At 51.5% G+C, this 19462-nt stretch overlaps 1 protein-coding gene across 1 annotated transcript in view; it reads left to right on the top strand.

Annotated features, from left to right (window-relative positions):
- SH3PXD2B (SH3 and PX domains 2B) overlaps positions 1–19256 on the top strand; it is a 99855-nt gene extending 80599 nt beyond the window's left edge. Inside the window, exons 9-13 of the mRNA XM_012649703.1 lie at positions 2527–2644; positions 4819–5045; positions 7164–7213; positions 8154–8279; positions 17691–19256. Coding sequence (XP_012505157.1) covers positions 2527–2644; positions 4819–5045; positions 7164–7213; positions 8154–8279; positions 17691–19232 — 2063 coding nt within the window. The 3' untranslated portion in view covers positions 19233–19256. The remainder of the gene's footprint in view (positions 1–2526; positions 2645–4818; positions 5046–7163; positions 7214–8153; positions 8280–17690) is intronic.
- The last annotated feature ends 206 nt before the right edge of the window (positions 19257–19462 follow it).

Raw genomic sequence — 19462 nt, 5'->3', positions numbered from 1 at the left:
GGAACTTGGTCTTCCTAAGACACCTGGGGCTTGGAATAGACTCCGAAGCAACGCTCTCCTGGGTGGGAACCTGCCTCTAGACGTTGCAGTGCTTTCTTCTCACCTTTGCCCTCTGCCCTTCCCCCACATGCTGGCCGTCCAGTCTCCTGGAGATACTGGTCTTTGCCCCGGCCCGTGGGCCGCCGCCGGACTCTGGGGGACTTGTATGCCATCAGCTGGCGTCAAGGTGCCTACCTCGGAGTTTTCTTCCCCGTTTGGTGTTTGGAGCCAGGTCCCTGCATCTGCATGAGCCTTCCTGCTCTGGGACTGCCCATGCCCGCTGCATGTGAGAAACCGTGATCTCGTCTGTCTTGTGTGTGTGTGTGTGTGTGTGTGTGTCGGCATGCGGTTTGGGAGGAGCAACCTGGGGTCTTTCTTGACCTTGGGGCTCTAAAGTTTCCCAGGTTAAAAAATGATGCCTAGGAGTTTCTTTAATGTTAAACCTGTAACCTGTTACTTTCTTCAGGCTTGTTTGAGTTGCAAGGGAAAGAAACTCATGTAAGCTAGGGTGAACGAAAGGGGTAATATATTGACTCGTATCACTAAAAGGCCCAGGGTAAGGCTGGCTTCAACATGGCTGGATCCAGGTGCTTGAAAATGTCATCGGGACCTGGGACTCTCTCACCACCTCGCATGATGGCAGCAATTCCAGGCACATTTCAGGGACATCTACCAAAGAAAGCTTCTCCTCCAACAAGTCCCAGGATTGGTTCCAGTTAACCTACTTGGGTCACTTCCATCCTTGAAACCAAGTGCAGTGGCCAGGGGTTGCAGCACTTTGGCCCCGCCCTGGTGCGAGTACAGCCTCACCCGAACCATGCGGGTGGCCAGAGGCTAGTAGTACCAAGAGGGGAGGGCACAAGTGTGCTAAGGAGGAAGCATGAGCAGGTGCCTACCGTACAGTCCACGGGATCATCCACCTCCACTTCGTTTGGAATCACTGAGCATCCCATGGATCTCAGAGAGGGCCTCTTGGGTGATAGAAAATCCTTCTCTGTGATTCAGCTGAAGGGTGCAGGGCCCCCAGGAGTTCAGAGCTCCCAGAACTGACTGCATTCAGTCGGGGGCCCAGGCCATGCCACTCTCCACCCAGACCACGCAGAACTTCTGTGCATCTGCGGGGTTGGACCCCCCTCCACCCCTCGCAGCCCAGCCGCCCAGCCTGCAGCTTCCGTGGATGAGGGGAACAGCTGACTCTGCTGAGCACAGGATATGTGCAACTTGAGTCAGCTCGGCCCCCACAGAGGAGGTCAGCAGGCTAAATCAATAAATAAATAAACTCCCTGTGTGTTTTCTGCCTCCCTCTGCAGCAGCTGGGCAGGCCACAGACAGCCTGTCTGCACCAACATACTAACCATGGACACCAGGCCACAGCTGGCTTGTTCACTAACCTAGAAGCGGAAATGTAACCAAAACAGAAAAGCCCTCTCCTCTCCTTGCTGGGCTCCCCTGGGACACACGTCCATTTTTCTCCATTTCAGCAGCCAGAGCTGACGCCACTGGGGGTGGAAGCTGTTCCCTCCCGTTTTGGAGCACCCCGCCTGAGTGGGACAATGCGCAACCCTCCCAGCTGAGCCCAGGCCCCTGGGTGCGCTGTGGGAGGGACACAGCTGGAGACAGCTCTCGGGGAGGTGGGTGGGTCTGCAGGGACGGTCCCACAGCTTCATGGGTCGGTGAGACCACAGAGAGTGGGGTGGAAGGAGCCCAGTCACATTAATGAAAAAAAACCAAGGCTTCAAGCATGGTTGGATTCAGGGCCTTGAACGTAATTAATGAAAACTGAAGATCAGTTACCAGCTAGGTAATGAGAATTGCTAGCCATGACCTCCTTCATAGAGATTTCAGCCTGAAACCAAAACTGTCGAAGTTCAGCTTATCCTGAACCCTCCACCAGCGAGACCTGGTGAAGAGCCACCGAGGGTTCTAACCCCTCTGTGTGAGCTCGGTGGCTCCCGCCAGCCCTTTGGGGTTCTTTTACTTGTTCATTTATTAACAGTTACTAAATATTCCAGGCACCAGGCACCACGGTAGAGATATAGGAATGAACGAGACAGACAGACCCCTGCCTTCACGGAGTTCACATTCTAGCAGGGAAACAAACAGGAAACACAATAAATAAGGGAAGTACATGTTGTGTTATAAGGTAATTCCTGGTATGGGGGAAACAAAAAATGAACTAGGGCAAGGATGCATGCTGCGGATCGGAATGTCGTGCAAGGTAGTCAGGAAGGTGACCTCTCGAAGCACAGATTTGAGACAGGTGAGGAGGAATGTGTGACACCGAGGGGTTTCAGAGGCAGTGGGACCGGCCCTTTTTCCTGTGTCCTGTTGCTGCTTGCACAGGGTCTTCCAGCGCTAAGTGGGAGTCTGTCTGGGGGGTGCACAGAAATCTCTGGAAGAAATCTTCCCTCAGTGGGCAAGGGTATCGCATGGCATCCCAGGGCCCCAGTGTCTGGTTCTGACCCCAGCATCCTTCTGTGCCCACAGAGGAGAAGTACACGGTCATCTACCCGTACACAGCTCGGGACCAGGACGAGATGAACCTGGAGAGGGGGGCCGTGGTGGAGGTCATCCAGAAAAACCTGGAAGGCTGGTGGAAGATCAGGTACCTGCCGCTGCAGCTGGGTGGGGTTGGGCTCCGGCTTCACAGAGGTCTGTAGGTGACTGCGTATGGCTGAGGTTTCTGCTGAACCAGGAAAGGACACTTCTCTGTGCTGTTTGGCCTCCCTCCCCACCCACATCCTTCCCTAAAAGTCCGTAATAAGCAAACCTTCTATAAACACACCGTACCACAGATAACAGCAGCCCGGCTAAGCAGCTCCACCTCCAGATGTTTCTCGTAATGATTAACTGGAGGTCACAGCCGCCCGTGTGAGTGATGGCCCACTCCCGCCCCGCTCTCAGACCAAGATGGTGTGTGAACATCGCGGGGACTGTGATCCATCCTGGGGAGGGTAATCTGCCTTCATCTCTCAGAGTCCAGTAGGAGAAGCAGGAGACCTGCATTTCAAATACTTTTCACAGCTATTTCGCCTGCCGATGCAATCAGAACATCATAAGCAGGTAGAGTGGTCAGCTCGTCCTGCCTTGCCCGGGACATTCCCAGTTTTAGCAATGAAAGTCCTGGGAACCCCTCCTTGGTCACTCCAATAGGCAGGCTGTGACTGCAGGAAATTAGGGCAAGAGAGGAAAACAAGGTCCCTGCAAGCTGGTGTCTGCACTGTGATGTGTGGCAGGACATCAGGGCTGCACGCAAAGCTGAGCGCGTGCCACTGCGTTCATCGATTCGTCCAGTAGACACACAGCAAGGATCCGTGTTGGGCCAAGCCCTGTTCTGGGAGCTGAGGAGTTGACAATGAGTGAGACACAGTCGTTCACACCACCCAGCGCAGAAGGCAGACTCATGAACAATGACAGAGCAGGGCTCAGTGGTGTGTTAGAGGGACACGTGGGGACTTCGGAGCACAGAGGAGAGGCTGCTCAGCCTGGAGGTCAGGAAGCCTTCCTGAGCGAGGGGATCTCAGAACTGAAATTTGAAGTAGTGATAACACAAGCTAACATATATTAAGTAGTATGTCATCTTGCTGAATAACAAATCATGTCAAAATTCAGTGGCTCTGGAATTGGGGAGTGGCTTAATTGGACTCGGGGTCTCTCACGAGGTTGTAATTAGGCTGTAGTGAGGGCTGCAGTCATCAGAAGGTTTGACTGAAGCCAGACACTAACAGAGCCAGGACCTGAGCCATCCCTTTCTTACCCAAAGCCCACTCCCCACTACACCTCTCTGTTTATGCTTTGTGTCCCCAAATGATGAGCTGTTTCGTACTGAGTGGATCGTATGATATGTAGCCTGACACTTCTAATTGGGACAGTCCTTCTCAGAGGGTATTTTAAGATTGATAGACACTGAACTGTGCAGGTTTCTACCTCCTTATTAATTTGCTTCCAGTTATAAAAGACCTTTTTTTGTTGGAACCCAGTGCTATTTATTAATAGTTCTTAAAGTGATCCTGGACACGAGGTTTGGTCCTGCCATATACCATTTTCAGTCCACTGGGTCTGTTCAACTTTCCCCAAAGGTGCAGCCACCTGTTTTGTGGGTGCTGGTAAATGTTTAACAACCAGCTTTCCAAGGGGAAATACCCTGAGTTACGGAGTATGCCAGTTGCCACAGTGTAAACACTCCCACCCTGTGTGATTTCAGACTCCTGTGTGATACTACTGAGCCTAGAGCTCGGGAGAGACGTGCACGGTTGGCTCTCACCTCTGGTCCAGGTGATCCCTCTGGTCATCGCTATTAAACTGAATTCTGTCGTGCAGAGAATTAAGTGATTGTTATATTCCTCGAATTACCTTTGGGGGACCAGTGAGCTGGCCTGTCAGGGTCATCGTCACTCCATGCTTCAGTGACAGCCAGTTAATGCTTGGCAACACTGGATCCAGCACATCTGTGCCAGGCTTTGCGTCAGGAGCTGGGCCACTGGGCAGAGGCAACTAAGCACAGAGGTGAAGAGCGCAGACTGGAGCCCACCTGGCTGGGGGGTCGTGGCAGATGCTGTTGAGAGAGGCAAACAGAGGCCAGGTTGAAAGGCCTTGAAGGCCGAGCCGAAGGCCTTGGCTGCACCAGGAACAGCAAGCGGTGTGCTGGCCTCCAGCCAGGGGCAGTCACAAGCCATCACTCCTGCCATCTGGGACCCGACATGGGTTTGCACAGGAGCATGGCCTCTTCCCGTGGGCCTGACAGACCAACTTGACCAGCATCCTTCCTCCTCCTCGCAGGTACCAGGGCAAAGAAGGCTGGGCCCCCGCCTCCTACCTAAAGAAGAATAGTGGGGAGCCGTTACCCACAAAGCTGGGCCCTGGCTCACCTGCACACCCAGGTGCCCTCGACATGGACGGCGTTGCCCGGCAGCAGAACGCAGCGGGCAGGGAGCGAGAGCTGCTCAACAACCAGAGGGACGGCCGGTGTGAAGGCCGCCCGGTGCCCGATGGTGACGTCAGGCAGAGTGAGTGACGCCCACCCCTGCTTCCGGGGCTTTAGGGCCCGCCACACACAGAACCACGAGGCTCTGTGCTCGGGGCTTCTCGCATATTGTCCCTCATCCTCACAGCAGCCCTGCTGCCGCCATCCTGATGATAAGGAAACAGGCTCAGAAACCCTGGGTAGCTTGTTCTCATTCAACCAGTGAGTTGCAGAATCTGAGTGAGAGGTGTTGCTTTCCTGCCCCAGGCTATGTTTTTTCCCCACATCTCATGGTGGTCACATGACCTACTGTTTTCGAAGCACCTCCTAGGTGCCACAAACCTTCTAATTAGTCTCCCTGACTCCTCATAACTACCTTCGAGGGACTTACTACTTTTGTTTTACAGATTAGGAGTCAGAGAGATGAGATGGTGTGTCCAAGACCATGCAGCTAGTGAGTGGTGGGGCCGGGGTTGAACCCAGGCACGCTGTGCGCTCTCCGCTCCTGCACAGGGCCTCACTTCTGAGCCAGGGGAGGAAAAGGGTGACCCTGTGTTGGGCTTACTCCAACAACGCCTCTCCCGTCTTGCTTTTCAGAGCTTCCCCATGTATATTAATAGTTTACCTTTTAATGTTCCCAGCACACCTGCGATCAGAGCTCATTGTTGTCTGCAGTGTACCCAGGACTCTGGCCGTGAGCAGTGTCCCATGATCCCATCCTGGTCATGCAGGGCAGGGGGAATCTGTTGAAAAAGGACTTCCTGCTACCTGTAGAGATGAGGCCACTGCTCCTGGCTGAGCTTCTCTCAGCTGTTTTTGCCGAGTGGCAATGAACTCCTTGAGTCACTCAACCAAGCATCATACTTTCTGCTCAGCTGCCCTGAGAAAACACTGATCACGCTGTCACTTGCCACGGCAGGGCTTCTGGCCAGCTCCGAGTTTCTGTGATTCTCATCTATCATGGCCAAGAGCATAAGTGGATTCCCATTCACACCAGAGGAGCAAATGAAAATCTGCTGCCCCATGTCTTTGTTAGAATATAGGTTAAGTTGTTAAAACCAAGACCTTCCCCCAATAAATACATACACCCAATGAGAGTGGCTCAAATATTCTAGATATTTCTCACTGAACAGTCCATGTATATGTCCAGGGCTGATATGGCAGCTCCATGCAGTCAAGCATCCTGTTACGCTGTATCTGTCCTGTGTTGCCCTTACCCACCTGGTCCAGTACAGCCAGCCCCTAGTCCAGCCAGTGGAAAGCAGGCAGGGAGAAGCTAAGCACTTTCCACCATGTCTCACATCTCATTGGCCAGAACTTATCACATGGCAAAAGCTGAAAGGGAGTCTGGGAAATGTAGTCTTTATATAGGCAGCCAAGTATCTTGGCTAAAACTCTGTTGGTGTTTATTCTAACAGAAGACAAGGGGAAAGGGAGTTTGAGGGATTAGCAGTGTCCTCCACACCCCAACTGCCAAACTACCCCTCTGTGTGCACTCATTCTGAACCAGCTCTGGAAACACATGAGGTTACCTCCTCGATGTTCTGCCTTTAGCAGGGGCTTTGGACTGCTGCAGAGTCGTTCTCCTCCCGACCCTGAGACCCAGAGGTAGGGCAGCCAAACTCCAGAGTAAAAACCTCTGAAGTCAGTAGCCTAAGTGTGTTGGTTCAGTTTGTTGATATATTGTTCAGTTTGGGTTTGTTTTTGAGCACAAAACCAGGCACGGTAACATGTATTGCATGTCTCCCAGGTACCAAGAGCTTCACAGATATTTCCTTTCATGGCACTGCTGCCCCCAGGAGGCACGGGTTATGCCCATTTTACAGATGAGGCCTGTGCTCAGGGAGTACAATAATCTGTCCAAGGCCAGCAGCCCGTGAGTGGCGGAGCTGGGTTGGAACCCATCTCTGTGTTATCCTGAAGCCTACATTTTCTGGCATTCCTGGAAAGTTTTCCATTGCTCGAGAACTCAGCACCATCCTCTTCCATTCCTGTGTAGAAAAGGTACAGAAAAAGCCGTGTTGAGAGGGTGTGCGCCACGTTGAGTTAACTCCCGTGCTCAGGCTTCTGCAGGAGAGAATAGACCTTTCCAGCACCCAGCTCGGGAATTTTATCTGCAGAACTCTGCACGTGGGTGAAGTAAGCTCTCATTTCTTCATAGGATCACCAAAGATGCGGCAGAGACCCCCTCCTCGCCGGGATATGACCATTGTAAGTGGACCCTTGCTGCTGGATAGCCGGCCCCTGGCCTGAGGGCTGTGAGGGACGGCCACTGGCCCCTCACGTGCCCCTCGCCTCTCCAGAGATGCTCTTTCCTGTCCACACGGCGGCCTTGTGAAGCAGGCCGTGTGAGCGCTAGGCCCGCTAACAGGGGAAGGACTGCAGCCCAGGCAGGTGAAACAGTTTGCCCGGGGCGCGGAGTGTGCTTGCAGCAGCCAGGCCTCCGGACCTGCTCTCTCTGCTTCCTGAGCCACTTCCCTCTGTCTCAGATCAGTCTTCTCAAGTAAGGCCACTTGAGGCCCAGACTTGGATGAGCCACAGATATCATTTGTGGTGCCACTCCAATGTTCTTCCATATTCCATTTTTAATTTTCTAGGGACCTTTTTAGCCAATACTTTGAAAAGTAGGCTTTTTTTTTTAATGTCTGCCATTTGTTGAGCACCTGTGGGGTGTGTGCAATGAGCTGGGTGCTTCACTACATTAACTTACTTAACATTTGCAGCAACCCCACCAGGTAAATACTATTATTATACCCACTGTGTGGAGATGAAACTGAGGCTCCAAAGGGGCAGGTGATTTGCCCAAGGTTGCAGTCATCGTATGTCCAACCCAGATGGGTCTGACTTGCAAACCTATGTTCTTCACACAACGCTTGCTGCCTCTTATGTCGGGGAACACTGCCTTGCCCCCGATCTTCGTTGTACCCAAATGTCCCGTATGTCTTATTGTCACTCTAAAGTTGAAGGGCCAGTGCGATCTCATCTAGGAGATGACAATCTGCACGGTCCTCTTTGTTTTGTCCCTTAGAATCCAGATAGGTCTGCAGCACCCCCTTGGGGCGACTGTGTGCCCCAGTCCCCTAGGCCACCTGCTTCTGCGTCGCACTAATCCCCTTACCACTGGAGTCAGCCGTGTGTTTAATCCTACCAGCCTCGAGGTCTCAACCTGCCTAAGCCTCCCATCCCGCCCCAAGTGGAGGAAGAGTATTACACCATAGCCGAATTCCAGACAACCATCCCCGACGGCATCAGCTTCCAGGCGGGCCTGAAGGTGGAGGTGAGTGGCCCGTGCGTTCCTTTGCCTGCTTGTGATTCTTGATTGCACGCATGGCCCCTAATTCTCTCCTTTCACCTCCTACTTCTTTTTCAGGGAGGGAGGGGAGTTAACAGCTTTATTGAGATATAATTCACATGCCATACGATTTACCGATTTGAAGTATAAAATTCAGTGGTTTATTGTATTCACAGAATTGTGCAGCCATCACTACTACCAAATTCCGGAGCAAAAAGAAACCCCTTGTCCATTAGCAGTCGCTCCCATTTCCCCTCAGCTCCTCCCCACCGGCCCTGGCAACCACTAATCTACTTCCTATCTCTATAGATTTCCCTATCCTGGACATTTCATGTACGTGGAATCTCACAGTGGGCTTGTGTGGTTGGCTGTGTTCCCGTTTGTATCACCTCCCACTTCCCTTCTTTCTTCTCGTCTCTCCTTTTCTGTACCTCCTTCTGCTCGCCTGCTCTGTTCCCTGGATAAAGGCCAAGAAATCCTTTCTCTTCTTGCAGTTCTCTTTCCTTTCCTTTCTTCCTCCTCTGATTACCCAGAGCTCCAACTCCTATTTCGAGGCCTCTATGCATTGGTTGGTTGAGTGGGTGGTCTGTAGTGCGTTCTCCCCAACTGGAACATAAACTCTTTGAGACCAGAGACCTTGTTAGGTCAGAGCTTAAAGGTGTTTCTTTCCCTTGGTTCCAACAAAGCTAGAAAGTAATGGGATAGCAGCAAGGACCAGGGATTCGAAAGCTCTGGCAAAGATGGTTCTTTAGACAGTTTTCAAAAGCAGGTGAGCCAGCCATAGGTATCCCCACCTCCATTCCATCATGAGTAAGAGTTGGCCAGACGCTCCCCTCCTCATCTGGGGAGACAGAGGTTTAATTTATTCATGTCTGCAACACATTTGATACTCTTGGAGCACCTGCTGTGGCTGTACATGCCAGGGGCTCTTCTGGACTCTGAAGAGTTGTCTTCACCTCCTCTTTCATCCAAGGAACACAGCTCCAGTGCCTGGCACAGAGCACTGTCTGACAGCCCAGGGCATGGGCACCGTCGGCCCATCTCCTCGAGCATTCCTCTTTCAGTCCCCCTCCTTGCTTCCTTGCTCCTTCCTTCCTTCCTTCCTTCCTTCCTTCCTTCCTTCCTTCCTTCCTCCAGCTTGCCAGTGGCTCCACCAGGCACTTTTCTGGCCCAGGTGTTCCTAGACACTGGGGTCAGGAGGTTAGTTCTGCATTCTCTGGCCACTGGGTCCTAAGATCCCATAGAATCTCCTGGCCTCTGCTTCCAGGGGCATTGAAGCATCTTGATGTTTCACTAGAAAGAAATCCCTTTGTATTTTTACTTTGCTGTTACTTGAGTCAGGGGCTAGAGCGGTGGGATTTGGGAAAACTCTGAATTGTGTTATAACCTATTATAGAAAAATCTGCCCCTTCATCCTCATTCATTACGCACACATGTACTGAGTGCCTGGCATGTAACAATGGAGGGGAATGTAAGACATCATCTCAACCTGTCTGGGTCGGAGTTGGGTTTCTGTTGGGCTTTAGGCATGAGGGAGCAGAGCTGACCGGAACACCCAGGTGGAGCAGCTGACAGGCGTCTGGATGTGTGTGTCTGAATTCAAGGGTGCTCTGGAGTCAGCAGCCTGCTGGTGGTGAATCGACGTTGCGTGTGAATTGGCGAGGAAGAGTGGGAGGATGGGAGGGCTGAGGAGGAAGCTGTGGGAACACTGGCGTTGACGGGTGGTCAGGCAGGTGAAGAATAGTCTGGAAAGGAGTCGGAGAGGTGGCAGGAAAACTAGTAGCCGGTGGAGCCGTTGAAGGAGGCAGAAGCGATCCACAGTGTAGCAGGCTGGGAAGGGTGTGCCTATGAAGCAGGAAGGAGGTTGCTGGTGACGCTGCAGGAGCGCTTCAGTGGAGAGCTGGGACCATCACCCAGATCACAGGAGACGGAAGAGGGAATGGGGGGAAGTAGGGACATTGTGGAAAACTCAAGGAGCTTGGCGATGAAAAAGAAGAAGGAAGGAAGAAGACGGCGGCTGGAGGGAGACTTGGCATGCAGGCGGGACTGGAGCAGGTTAACACTTAGCTTCTCAAAGCATGTTTTGAATGCATCCGTGGGAATCTTTGGCTTTCAAGTGCCAGTGCACTCGGACTGCCTGAGAATCATCACCATCACCATCATCATCGTCATCATCATCATCATCATCATCATCATGCAGGTGCTGTAAGCAGATCTTCTGTCTTACAGCTGGTTGCAGCACTTCGCGAGCTGTCAACAGGGCTTCATCTTGCTGTTTCTTGTCTCCATTCTTCTCTAAATTGGCTTCATTCAGACTTTTTCCTGGAGCAAGGAAGATGGCCCCCGCAGCTCTAGGCTTGTAGCCTGTTTTCTCAATGATCTCAGTCGCTCCAGCATGGGTCCCAGAGTTGGGTCTCAGGGGCTCTGGCCAGCCTATCTCACATGCCTACATCTCAGGTGAGCCGAGGGGAAGCCCAGGGAAAACTGAAAGAGGATTAGCTGCGACAGACAAAAACAGAAGTCCCTGGAACATCTACCCTCCCTTCGGCTTTGTTGAGTAGCATTAAGTATGTTGTCCCATTTTATGGATGAGGAAACTGAGACAAGTTGAGGTACGCTGGCTGCATTCCCAGAGCTCATCATTCACAAAGCTGGTGGTAGAGCCCAGGTTCTAGCTTTTGGTTCCCATTCACTCTCTCAGCCATACTGCGGAGGCAGGTTCTCTATCAGGGGATGGGTCTAGCTGTTTGCGAGCCCCCTGCCTCCACCTCAGTAGGCCCCCTGCCCCTGCTGCAGGGCGCCTTCCCCATCACCTTCGCAACAGGTGCTTTCTTCCTCCTCTGATTTCCCAGAGGCAGAGCTCCAACTGCTGCTCCGAGGCCTTTATATATTGGTTGGTTGGGAGGCGGTGGGTGGGGGGCTAGTTCAGTGGGTAGATGGGTGGTTTGTAGTGCATTCTCCCCAACTGGAACATAAACTTTCTGAGACCAGGGACCTTGTCTGTGTTGTTCACGACAGTATCCCCAGCACACAGCCTGGCTTGTAGCATATTCTTGATAAACAGTTAAATTAATAAACTCATCCTATTGTGTTGCAAGTCTCTGGGGACAGGAGCTATTTGAGTAAAGCCTAGCATAGAAAGATCCCAGGTTGCCTACCTGCCTGTGTCTAACCCCTGCTCAACCTTCAAGTCTCAGGGCAAACTCTGTCATCTTCATGTGGCCTTTCCCTGGTTTAGGAGTTTCTTCTGTGATTTGTTTACCAACAAGACAAGAATAAGAATAACAACAGCTAACATTTATTGAGCACTGATTAGATACCAGGCCCTGTACTAAGCATTTTCCATGCAGTATCTTGTTTAATCCTTTAACCATTTACTCTTGTGAGATGGGAATGTTATCCCCACTTTTCAGATGAGGGAGCTATGGCTCAGAAAGGTTAAGGTGCTGTCCCCAACGACACACAGCTAAAAGGTGACAGAGCCAGGATTTGAACACATGTCTGTCTCCAGATTTGTACCAGGGAGTTTAACAGCCTATTGTTATTTATCTGCCTGATATTTGGAAACTTTGGGAGGAGGGGGACCATATCAATTTTTCACGCCTGTATCCCCACTGGCTAGCACAGTCCCTGGCACGTGGTAAGTTTGCAATAAATGTTGAATAAATGAAAAATCTTTCTCCCCAGTAACCTCCAGCTCGACACCTGGAAGGCAAAGGATTGTTTTCTTCATTCATGCTCAGAGCCCTGGCATTGGGGCCAGTCCTAATGGACTAAGTAGATGCTTGGTAAATGATTACTGTATGAATGAATGTTCGGATACATGAAGGAAATGAGTGAATGAATGATTGTTGAGTGAATGCATGAGCGTGGCATGTTCCTGGGGGTCCATGTTTTCCCTCCAGCTCTGAATAGTAAAGGACAGGACTTCCTTCGTCTCTCCTTCTTCGCCTCGAGTCCCAGAGAAGCTTCCCAGTGAGCTTGGGAGAAGGTGGCTTCCTCGAGGTGCATCCTGGTCCCTCACCACCACTGCTTCTGCCCAGACCCCTCCAGAAACTTCTCCTCAAGCCAGGTATCCTTCAGCCTGTTGAAGGAGGGCTGTTTGCAAGGGTTTTTAAAGAACCTGGGCTGAAGTCTCTCAAACTAATTTTTATAAAATGCAAATCTGTGTTCACGCAGGGAACTGAGGGGAGCAAAACTGTTGCAGGGCTCTACAAGGATTTTCAGCTGCTCTTTTTCTGTAGCTCTTTTTTTTTTTTTTAACTATTCTAGTCTTTCCAACTTCAAATCCACAGAGAGAACTCACAAGGCATCTTGCTTGTGCTGCAAGATAGTTCTACACCCAGGTCCCCATTTGGCTGCTGTAAAACACACGCCTGCTAATCTGCCGTGAAACATATGCCTGGTTCTTAACATCTTTCCACGATCGAGGGTTGTTCCTCCCGCCGTCACTGCTCAGCCTTGTTTCCACTGCTTTCCTCTGATCCCTACTGGTCGAGCTGGGATCCCCACATCCCTTGCTCTCTCCTCCGTGAACGACCTTCCTTTATCCACTTCTAGCCCTCTACCTGCCTTCTCATCGAAAGCACCCAAGGCCATTTTTTGAACTGAACTTGGCATATCAAAATCCATCTCACTCTTCAAATCCCTGCTTCCTCCAGGAAGCCTTCTCTGATTTGCATTAGTTTCCCTTCCCTACTCTGGGTTAGCTTCTGCAGTGCCACACACAACTATGTGTCCTTAACTGAGGCAGTGCCCCACTTCTCTACTTAATGCTCTCTTGACAGTGTAAGAATTAGTGTTGTTTTCCCTTCGTCAATGATTGTTTGAGTTGTGAATTCCAGGTTTGAAGTAGTCTTCCATCAGCACTTTGAATATATTGTTTCATTCTCTTCTTGCATCCAGTGTTGCTAGCAAGCAACTGCTGTCAACCGATTCTTGTTCATAATCTGTCATTTCTCCGATTCTCTCAGGAGTCCTTCATTATCTTTATCTTTCAGCGTCATTGAAGTGCTAAAATTGCGCTAATGTGTAACTAGGTGTGAGTTTGTTTCTTTTTATCCCGCTCAGCCCATGCCGGGCCTTTTCCATCTAAGGACTCAGGAGGTCTTCCTAGAACATTTTCCACTTCTACTTCTTTAAATATTGACTCTCTTCAATCTTTTTAGTCTTTCCTTCTGGAACTGTTATAAAACAGATATGGGAGCTTCTGGCTTTATTTTCCATGTTTCTTAACTTTTCTTTCATATTTTCCGTTTTCATCCCTTTGTGCTGCATTTTTGGAACATTCTGCTTGATCTTTTAGCTCATTCATTTGCTCGTCAACAGTTCAATGTGTTGCTTATTTTATTTCAACAATTATAATTTTCATTTCCAAGAGCTCTTACTGATTCTTTTTCATAGTCACCTGTTCTTGTTTCACCTGTTCTTTCATGTCATGAATTTGATGCCCTTCTGTATCTCTCTAAGGATATTAAGTGTGTTCAATTTAAGGTCCTGTTATTGTTTATCTTTTTTACCAGTTGTAAATTCTTTGTAGTGGCGTTGGTATTTATTTTCCTTCTTTTCATGGTATTAGTACTTGGCTTGGGCTGTGCAAGAAGAGACAGCAGACGGCTAAACACCCAGTTGGAAGTACACACATGGAGCTGGTCGGCTTCCATGGGTTTCAGTACCAGAGCGGGCCTTCTGAGCCAGCCACCAAGCAGTGTCACGGCTGTCTGACCCAGGCTTTCACATTCACTGTCTCCGCCTGTAATCAGTCTCCTTTATTTCGCCTGCTTCACAAGAATGGGATAAAAGCCATAGGGAAGGGTCAGCCAGCCTGGCCACTGCTGCTGCGTTACCCCAGTGAATCCTATCAGTTGCTCCTGGGCCTCCCCAGCCCCAGGTTCTACCATCTTGAGGTCCCCCAGCCTGTGCAGCAGAACTCCCCACAGCACTTGTGGGCCACAGCCTCCGTCCCCAGAATTGTTCTCGGCCACAGCCTCCCTCACTGATAGCTGCTGCAGCTTCCACCCATCAGCGATGCCTCACAATTTCTGATCTGCTAACTTCTCCCCTTCCTCCTTCTGCGCTTGGCTTTGAGGTTCATTTACTTCTTTTTCTGGATTTGTTACATAGAGGGGAAACTGCTGTTCACTCCATCTCCTGTCCTGAAACCAGAAGTCCAGCTTGCATGTTATACACGGAGTTTTCTTTCCCAGAGAGCTGGAAAACATTATTAAACCTTCTTTAAGATACAGCTTTTAATAAGTTTCCAGCATTTTCAACAAACACATTAATAGCCTGAGCATGCTGGTAAACTGGACATTCGCGCATGAGCACCACCTCTCCCTGGCTCAGAACGTTCGCGAGTCTGCCCAGGGCTGCTCCCGGTGCCCGGACAGTGCTCTGGAGCTGAGCGCTGATACTGCGTGTGGCAGGGACTTAGCAGTTCCCTGGTGTTTCCTGCAGGTATTGGAGAGTCTCCCCTGGGCCCCACCTCCACTTCGACCAGAACCATTCTCCTTTTTTGGTTTCTGGCCTTTATTCTCTATGTTTTGCTAAAGCTGATCCAATAAAAAGCTCACACACCCAACATTCTTTTCCAGGAAGCAGATATAACCCATTCTTGAAATTGCTCTGGTTTATTGTTCCATGATGTCAGCATAGGTTCTGCCAGTGGTAACATGAGGGACTTAAGTGGGAAATAGTTACCACTGAAGTTTTGGGCTTAATCAGGTGTTCTCTTACTAAGATACATCCGTATGTTCTGTTTTCTTCTTCTCCAGTTTTGCTTCCTGGTTCATTTCAGTATCATCAAAACTCATTAATGGACCTGCAGCATTCTAGCGGTAGGCTGCGGGAGCAGCTCAGTTCCTTGTCTAGGCTGTGTGTCTTCAAGACATGTTTTGCTGGTGATGATGATGTAGGTACCTCTCTGTGCCAGGTGCCTTACCTATTTGTTAGCTAATCTTCACAGAAGCCCCAAGAGGTCAATTTCGCCAACCCATTTCGCAGATGAAGTTCCTGAGACTCAGAGGGTTTAGGAGAATGTGGGATTTGAACCCAGGTCTCTCTGGTTTTAAAGCCCAGGCTCTTTTCGTTCCCCTCATTCTTGTGATCCTGCATTGGCTTCTATTCATGGTAGCTCTTGGCTTCTCTCTAGTAAATGAAGACTCCCACTAATCATCTCTTGGGTGCTTGGTGAAGCACCCAAGTGTTCAGAGCCTCTGCCACCGTCCTTTGCATAGAGTGTAAGCTTAACAAATCTCACTGATACGTCTAATATTGCTTATTGTCCTTAGTATTAGCATTGCTGGATTCATGGATGTGCTGACAATGACTTGTATGCCCAGCGTGGCCTTTAATTGTTGCGAGAGCTACCAAGTATTGATGAGATGCAGGTCAACTCACGTGCAGAGGATGCGTTCCCAGTGCCCTCTCCTCCAGGAAAGACTCCAGAGGGACTTGATAGGTGCTGCCTGGCAAGCGCACCCTGCTCTCTCAGCGACCTCCACTCTAACTGCATCACAGGGACACTTACCTTTCAGCCTTTATCAAGTGCCGTTGTCTGCATCAGCTCACGTGGTCAGCATGAAAATCCTGCAAGTGGGAATTAAATTATTCTCATCCTCCTCCTCCTTCTGTGGTGTGGAAATCTGAGGTGTGGCTTTCCCAGGGCCGCTCAGGCAGTAGGTGGTGGAGCCGGGATTAGAACCCAGGTCTGCAGGCCCCAGACCTGGCGGGGGGTCTGTGGCTGCCATCCCTCTCCGAGCAGGACCACAGAGCGCCCACAGCCTACTTTGCTCCTGCAGGAATTTCTCACCCCAGACACAACCTCTCTCCAGGCAGGGTCCCCCTTTCTGAGCGGCAGAAAGGGCTGGGTGGTGGTAAAAGCTCCAGCTCTGAAGCCCACCCTTGCCGTTGACTCTCCTCCACCACTGACTTTCTGCAAGATGCCTTTGAGTTCCTCTGCTCTCCTGAGGCTCCGTTCTGCATGCATAAAATGAGATGACAATCCCCATCTCACAGGGCATTGTGAGCATTCATCAGATCTAGAGCCTGCGGGGGGATTAAGTGCATTGGTCTGCTCGGGCTGCCGTGACAAAATACCGTAGACTAGGTGGCTTAAACAACACTGGTCACCTAAACATCTGTACCCCCATAATATGCTGAAATAAAAAAAAAAAAAAAAAAAACACTGGTCTATTGCCTCACCATTTTGGAGGCTAGATGTCCAAGATCAAGGTGTTGGAAGGTTTGGTTTCTGTGTCCTCTCTCCTTATTCCCAGATGGACACCTTCCTGCGGTGTTCTCGCATGGTCCTCCCTTGGTCTGTGTGTTTTCTCATCTTCTCTTAAGAACATCAGTCCTATTGGATTAGGGCCCACCTAATAACCCATTTTAACCTAGTTACCTTTTTAAAGGCTCTGTCTCCAAGCACAGTCACATTCAGAGGTACCAGGGGTGAAGGCTCCAACACATGAAGAGGGGGAGACACAGTTCAGCCCATAACACGTAGCATGTGCACCTTTCACCTGTGTGAATTCAGTCATCCAATACTGGACAAAAAAGAAACGGAAACGTAAGATCTTACATGGGTGATTCTATCCACCCTTCCATTCAGCAGGCGCGTACCCCAGAGGGAGCTGGAGACGAGATGAAAATCTGCCGCACTCCACCAGCCTCGGTTCCCCGTATGTAAACACGAGCGTCCCCTCCAGCTGAGTGCGATTCCAGTGTTTAAAGATAGGCATTTTTCATATGGTATGGCCTCTATAAACACCAGCCAGCCACTTTGCCTAGTGCTCAACCAAAGAAGCCAGGATCTAGGGTAATTTTGGTGTTTGCCTTCTACTTTGTCAGAATTGTAGCAGAGCCTGCCCGTGCTCCATCCACCTGACCTGCAGCCGCACACAGGTCTCTGCAAGCTGACAGCTTCCCACCTCCCACAAGGGGAGGGGAGTCAATAGATAAATGCTCCCACCCCCAGAGGGACCATTCTGAGGCAGTCTGTGTGATCTCCCAGAGGGTCCCTGGCAGGTTAAGCCCCAGTGGCCCAGCACAATAACTTGTTCATAACTGGCCTCTCCTCTTCCCTTCTCACACTCTTCACTTCCTTACATGTACTTCCTGGGACCTCCTCTCCAATTAAGTACCTGTACCCAAGTCCATGTCTCAGGGACTACTTTTGGGGGAATCCAAAACTGGGCCAGAACCTACCCCCATGCAAGGTGTTCCTGGTACACAGTAGTCTCCATAGGTGGTGCCCCATAGACCTTGCAGGAGAATCGGAGGAGTACGCAGCACCGGCATCCAGAGCTCCGGTTGCACACGAGTTCTCCCAGACCGTTCTACCCGCTGGTCCTGGCATCACACCTCCTCAGTGCTTCTCTCTGTCCTCCCTTCCAGGTGATCGAGAAGAACCTGAGTGGCTGGTGGTACATTCAGATTGAAGACAAGGAAGGGTGGGCCCCGGCAACCTTCATCGACAAGTACAAGAAGACCAGCAGTGCCTCGAGGCCCAACTTCCTGGCTCCCCTGCCCAGCGAAGTGACCCAGCTCCGGCTGGGGGATGCAGCAGCAACAGAGAACAACACGGGCGGTGAAGCCACAGGCCCCTCCCGGCCCCTGCCCGACGCGCCGCATGGTGCTGCAGACTCTGGAATGCCGTGGCCCAAAGACTGGAAGGGCGGGAAGGATGTCCCGAGAAAGGTGTCTGCAGACATGTCTGCGTCAGCAGGCTACGAGGAGATCTCAGACCCCGACCTGGAAGAGAAGCCCAGCCTCCCCCCGAGGAAAGAATCCATCATTAAGTCCGAAGGGGAGCTGCTGGAGCGGGAACGGCAGAGGATGGAGCAGCTCCGCGGCTCCTCCCCCAAGCCTCCAGGCATGATCCTGCCCATGACTCCAGCCAAGCACACCCCCCCAGCCCGGGACAGCAGGAGGCCAGAGCCCAAACCTGACAAAAGCAAATTGTTCCAGCTGAAAAACGACATGGGGCTGGAGTGTGGCCACAAGGTACTGGCCAAGGAAGTGAAGAAGCCCAACCTCCGGCCCATCTCCAAGTCCAAAGCCGACCTGCCAGAGGAGAAGCCAGAAGCCATTCCCCAGAATCCCTTCTTGAAGACCAAACCTCAGGTTAGGCCCAAGCCAGCTCCTTCCCCCAGGACAGAGCCACCTCAGGGTGAAGACCAAGTGGACATCTGCAACCTCAGGAGTAAGCTCAGGCCTGCCAAGGCTCAGGAGAAATCCTTGCTGGATGGGGAGAGCCCCCAGGCTGGTGGGGGCCAAGACATGGCCTTCAGCCGAAGCTTTCTCCCAGGGGAGGGACCTGGCCGCGCCCAGGACAGGACGGGCAAACAGGATGGGCTCAGCCCAAAGGAGATGTCCTGCAGAGCCCCTCTGAGGCCCGCCAAGACCACAGATCCTGTGCCTAAGAACGTGCCTGTCCCTCTCCAAGAGGCTCCCCAGCAGAGACCTGTGGTCCCGCCCCGCAGACCACCCCCCCCCAAGAAAACCTCCTCATCGTCCAGGCCCCTCCCAGAGGTCAGAAGTCCACAGCGTGAAGCCAGTGACAGCAAGGCAGCACCCACCCCAGGCCGTGCCCTACTCGTCCCTCCGAAAGCCAAACCTTTTCTCTCCAACTCCTTAGGAGGCCAAGATGACATGCGTGTCAAAGGTGGGCTGGGGCCATGGGGGCCCAGCAAGGCCGGAGAAAGCAGGGAGAAAGCAGCCGCAGCCTCCTTCCCCGGCACCGATAGCCCGAAGGACTCTTTGTATGTGGCCGTGGCCAACTTCGAAGGAGACGAAGATACCAGCAGCTTCCAGGAGGGCACGGTGTTTGAAGTCCGGGAAAAGAACAGCAGCGGCTGGTGGTTCTGCCAGGTCCTGAGTGGAGCCCCCTCCTGGGAAGGGTGGATTCCTTCCAACTATCTCAGAAAGAAGCCGTAGCCACCCCCCTTTCTGCCTAGAGGGCCCCTGGTCCCTGCTGGCTCTACCCCCTTATTTAATATGCCTCTTAATTTATCACTGTCCACACAGCTTCCAAGGCAGACAGACTCTGGAGTACTGTGGTTTCCTGCCCCTGGGGTAGGGAGTGAGTTACTGAGACCGCAGGAGTCCCTGGTCTGATCCCTCGTCACAGCATCCCTGGAGGCTCGGAAGCCGCAGCCCTTGCTTTC

The sequence above is a fragment of the Propithecus coquereli genome, unplaced genomic scaffold (genome assembly GCF_000956105.1).
Source record: "Propithecus coquereli isolate 6110/MARCELLA unplaced genomic scaffold, Pcoq_1.0 Scaffold301, whole genome shotgun sequence".
In the NCBI taxonomy this organism is placed as follows: domain Eukaryota; kingdom Metazoa; phylum Chordata; class Mammalia; order Primates; family Indriidae; genus Propithecus; species Propithecus coquereli.
The sequence above is the reverse complement of the archived record's forward strand: the minus strand, read 5'-3'. Positions and strand labels throughout refer to the sequence as shown.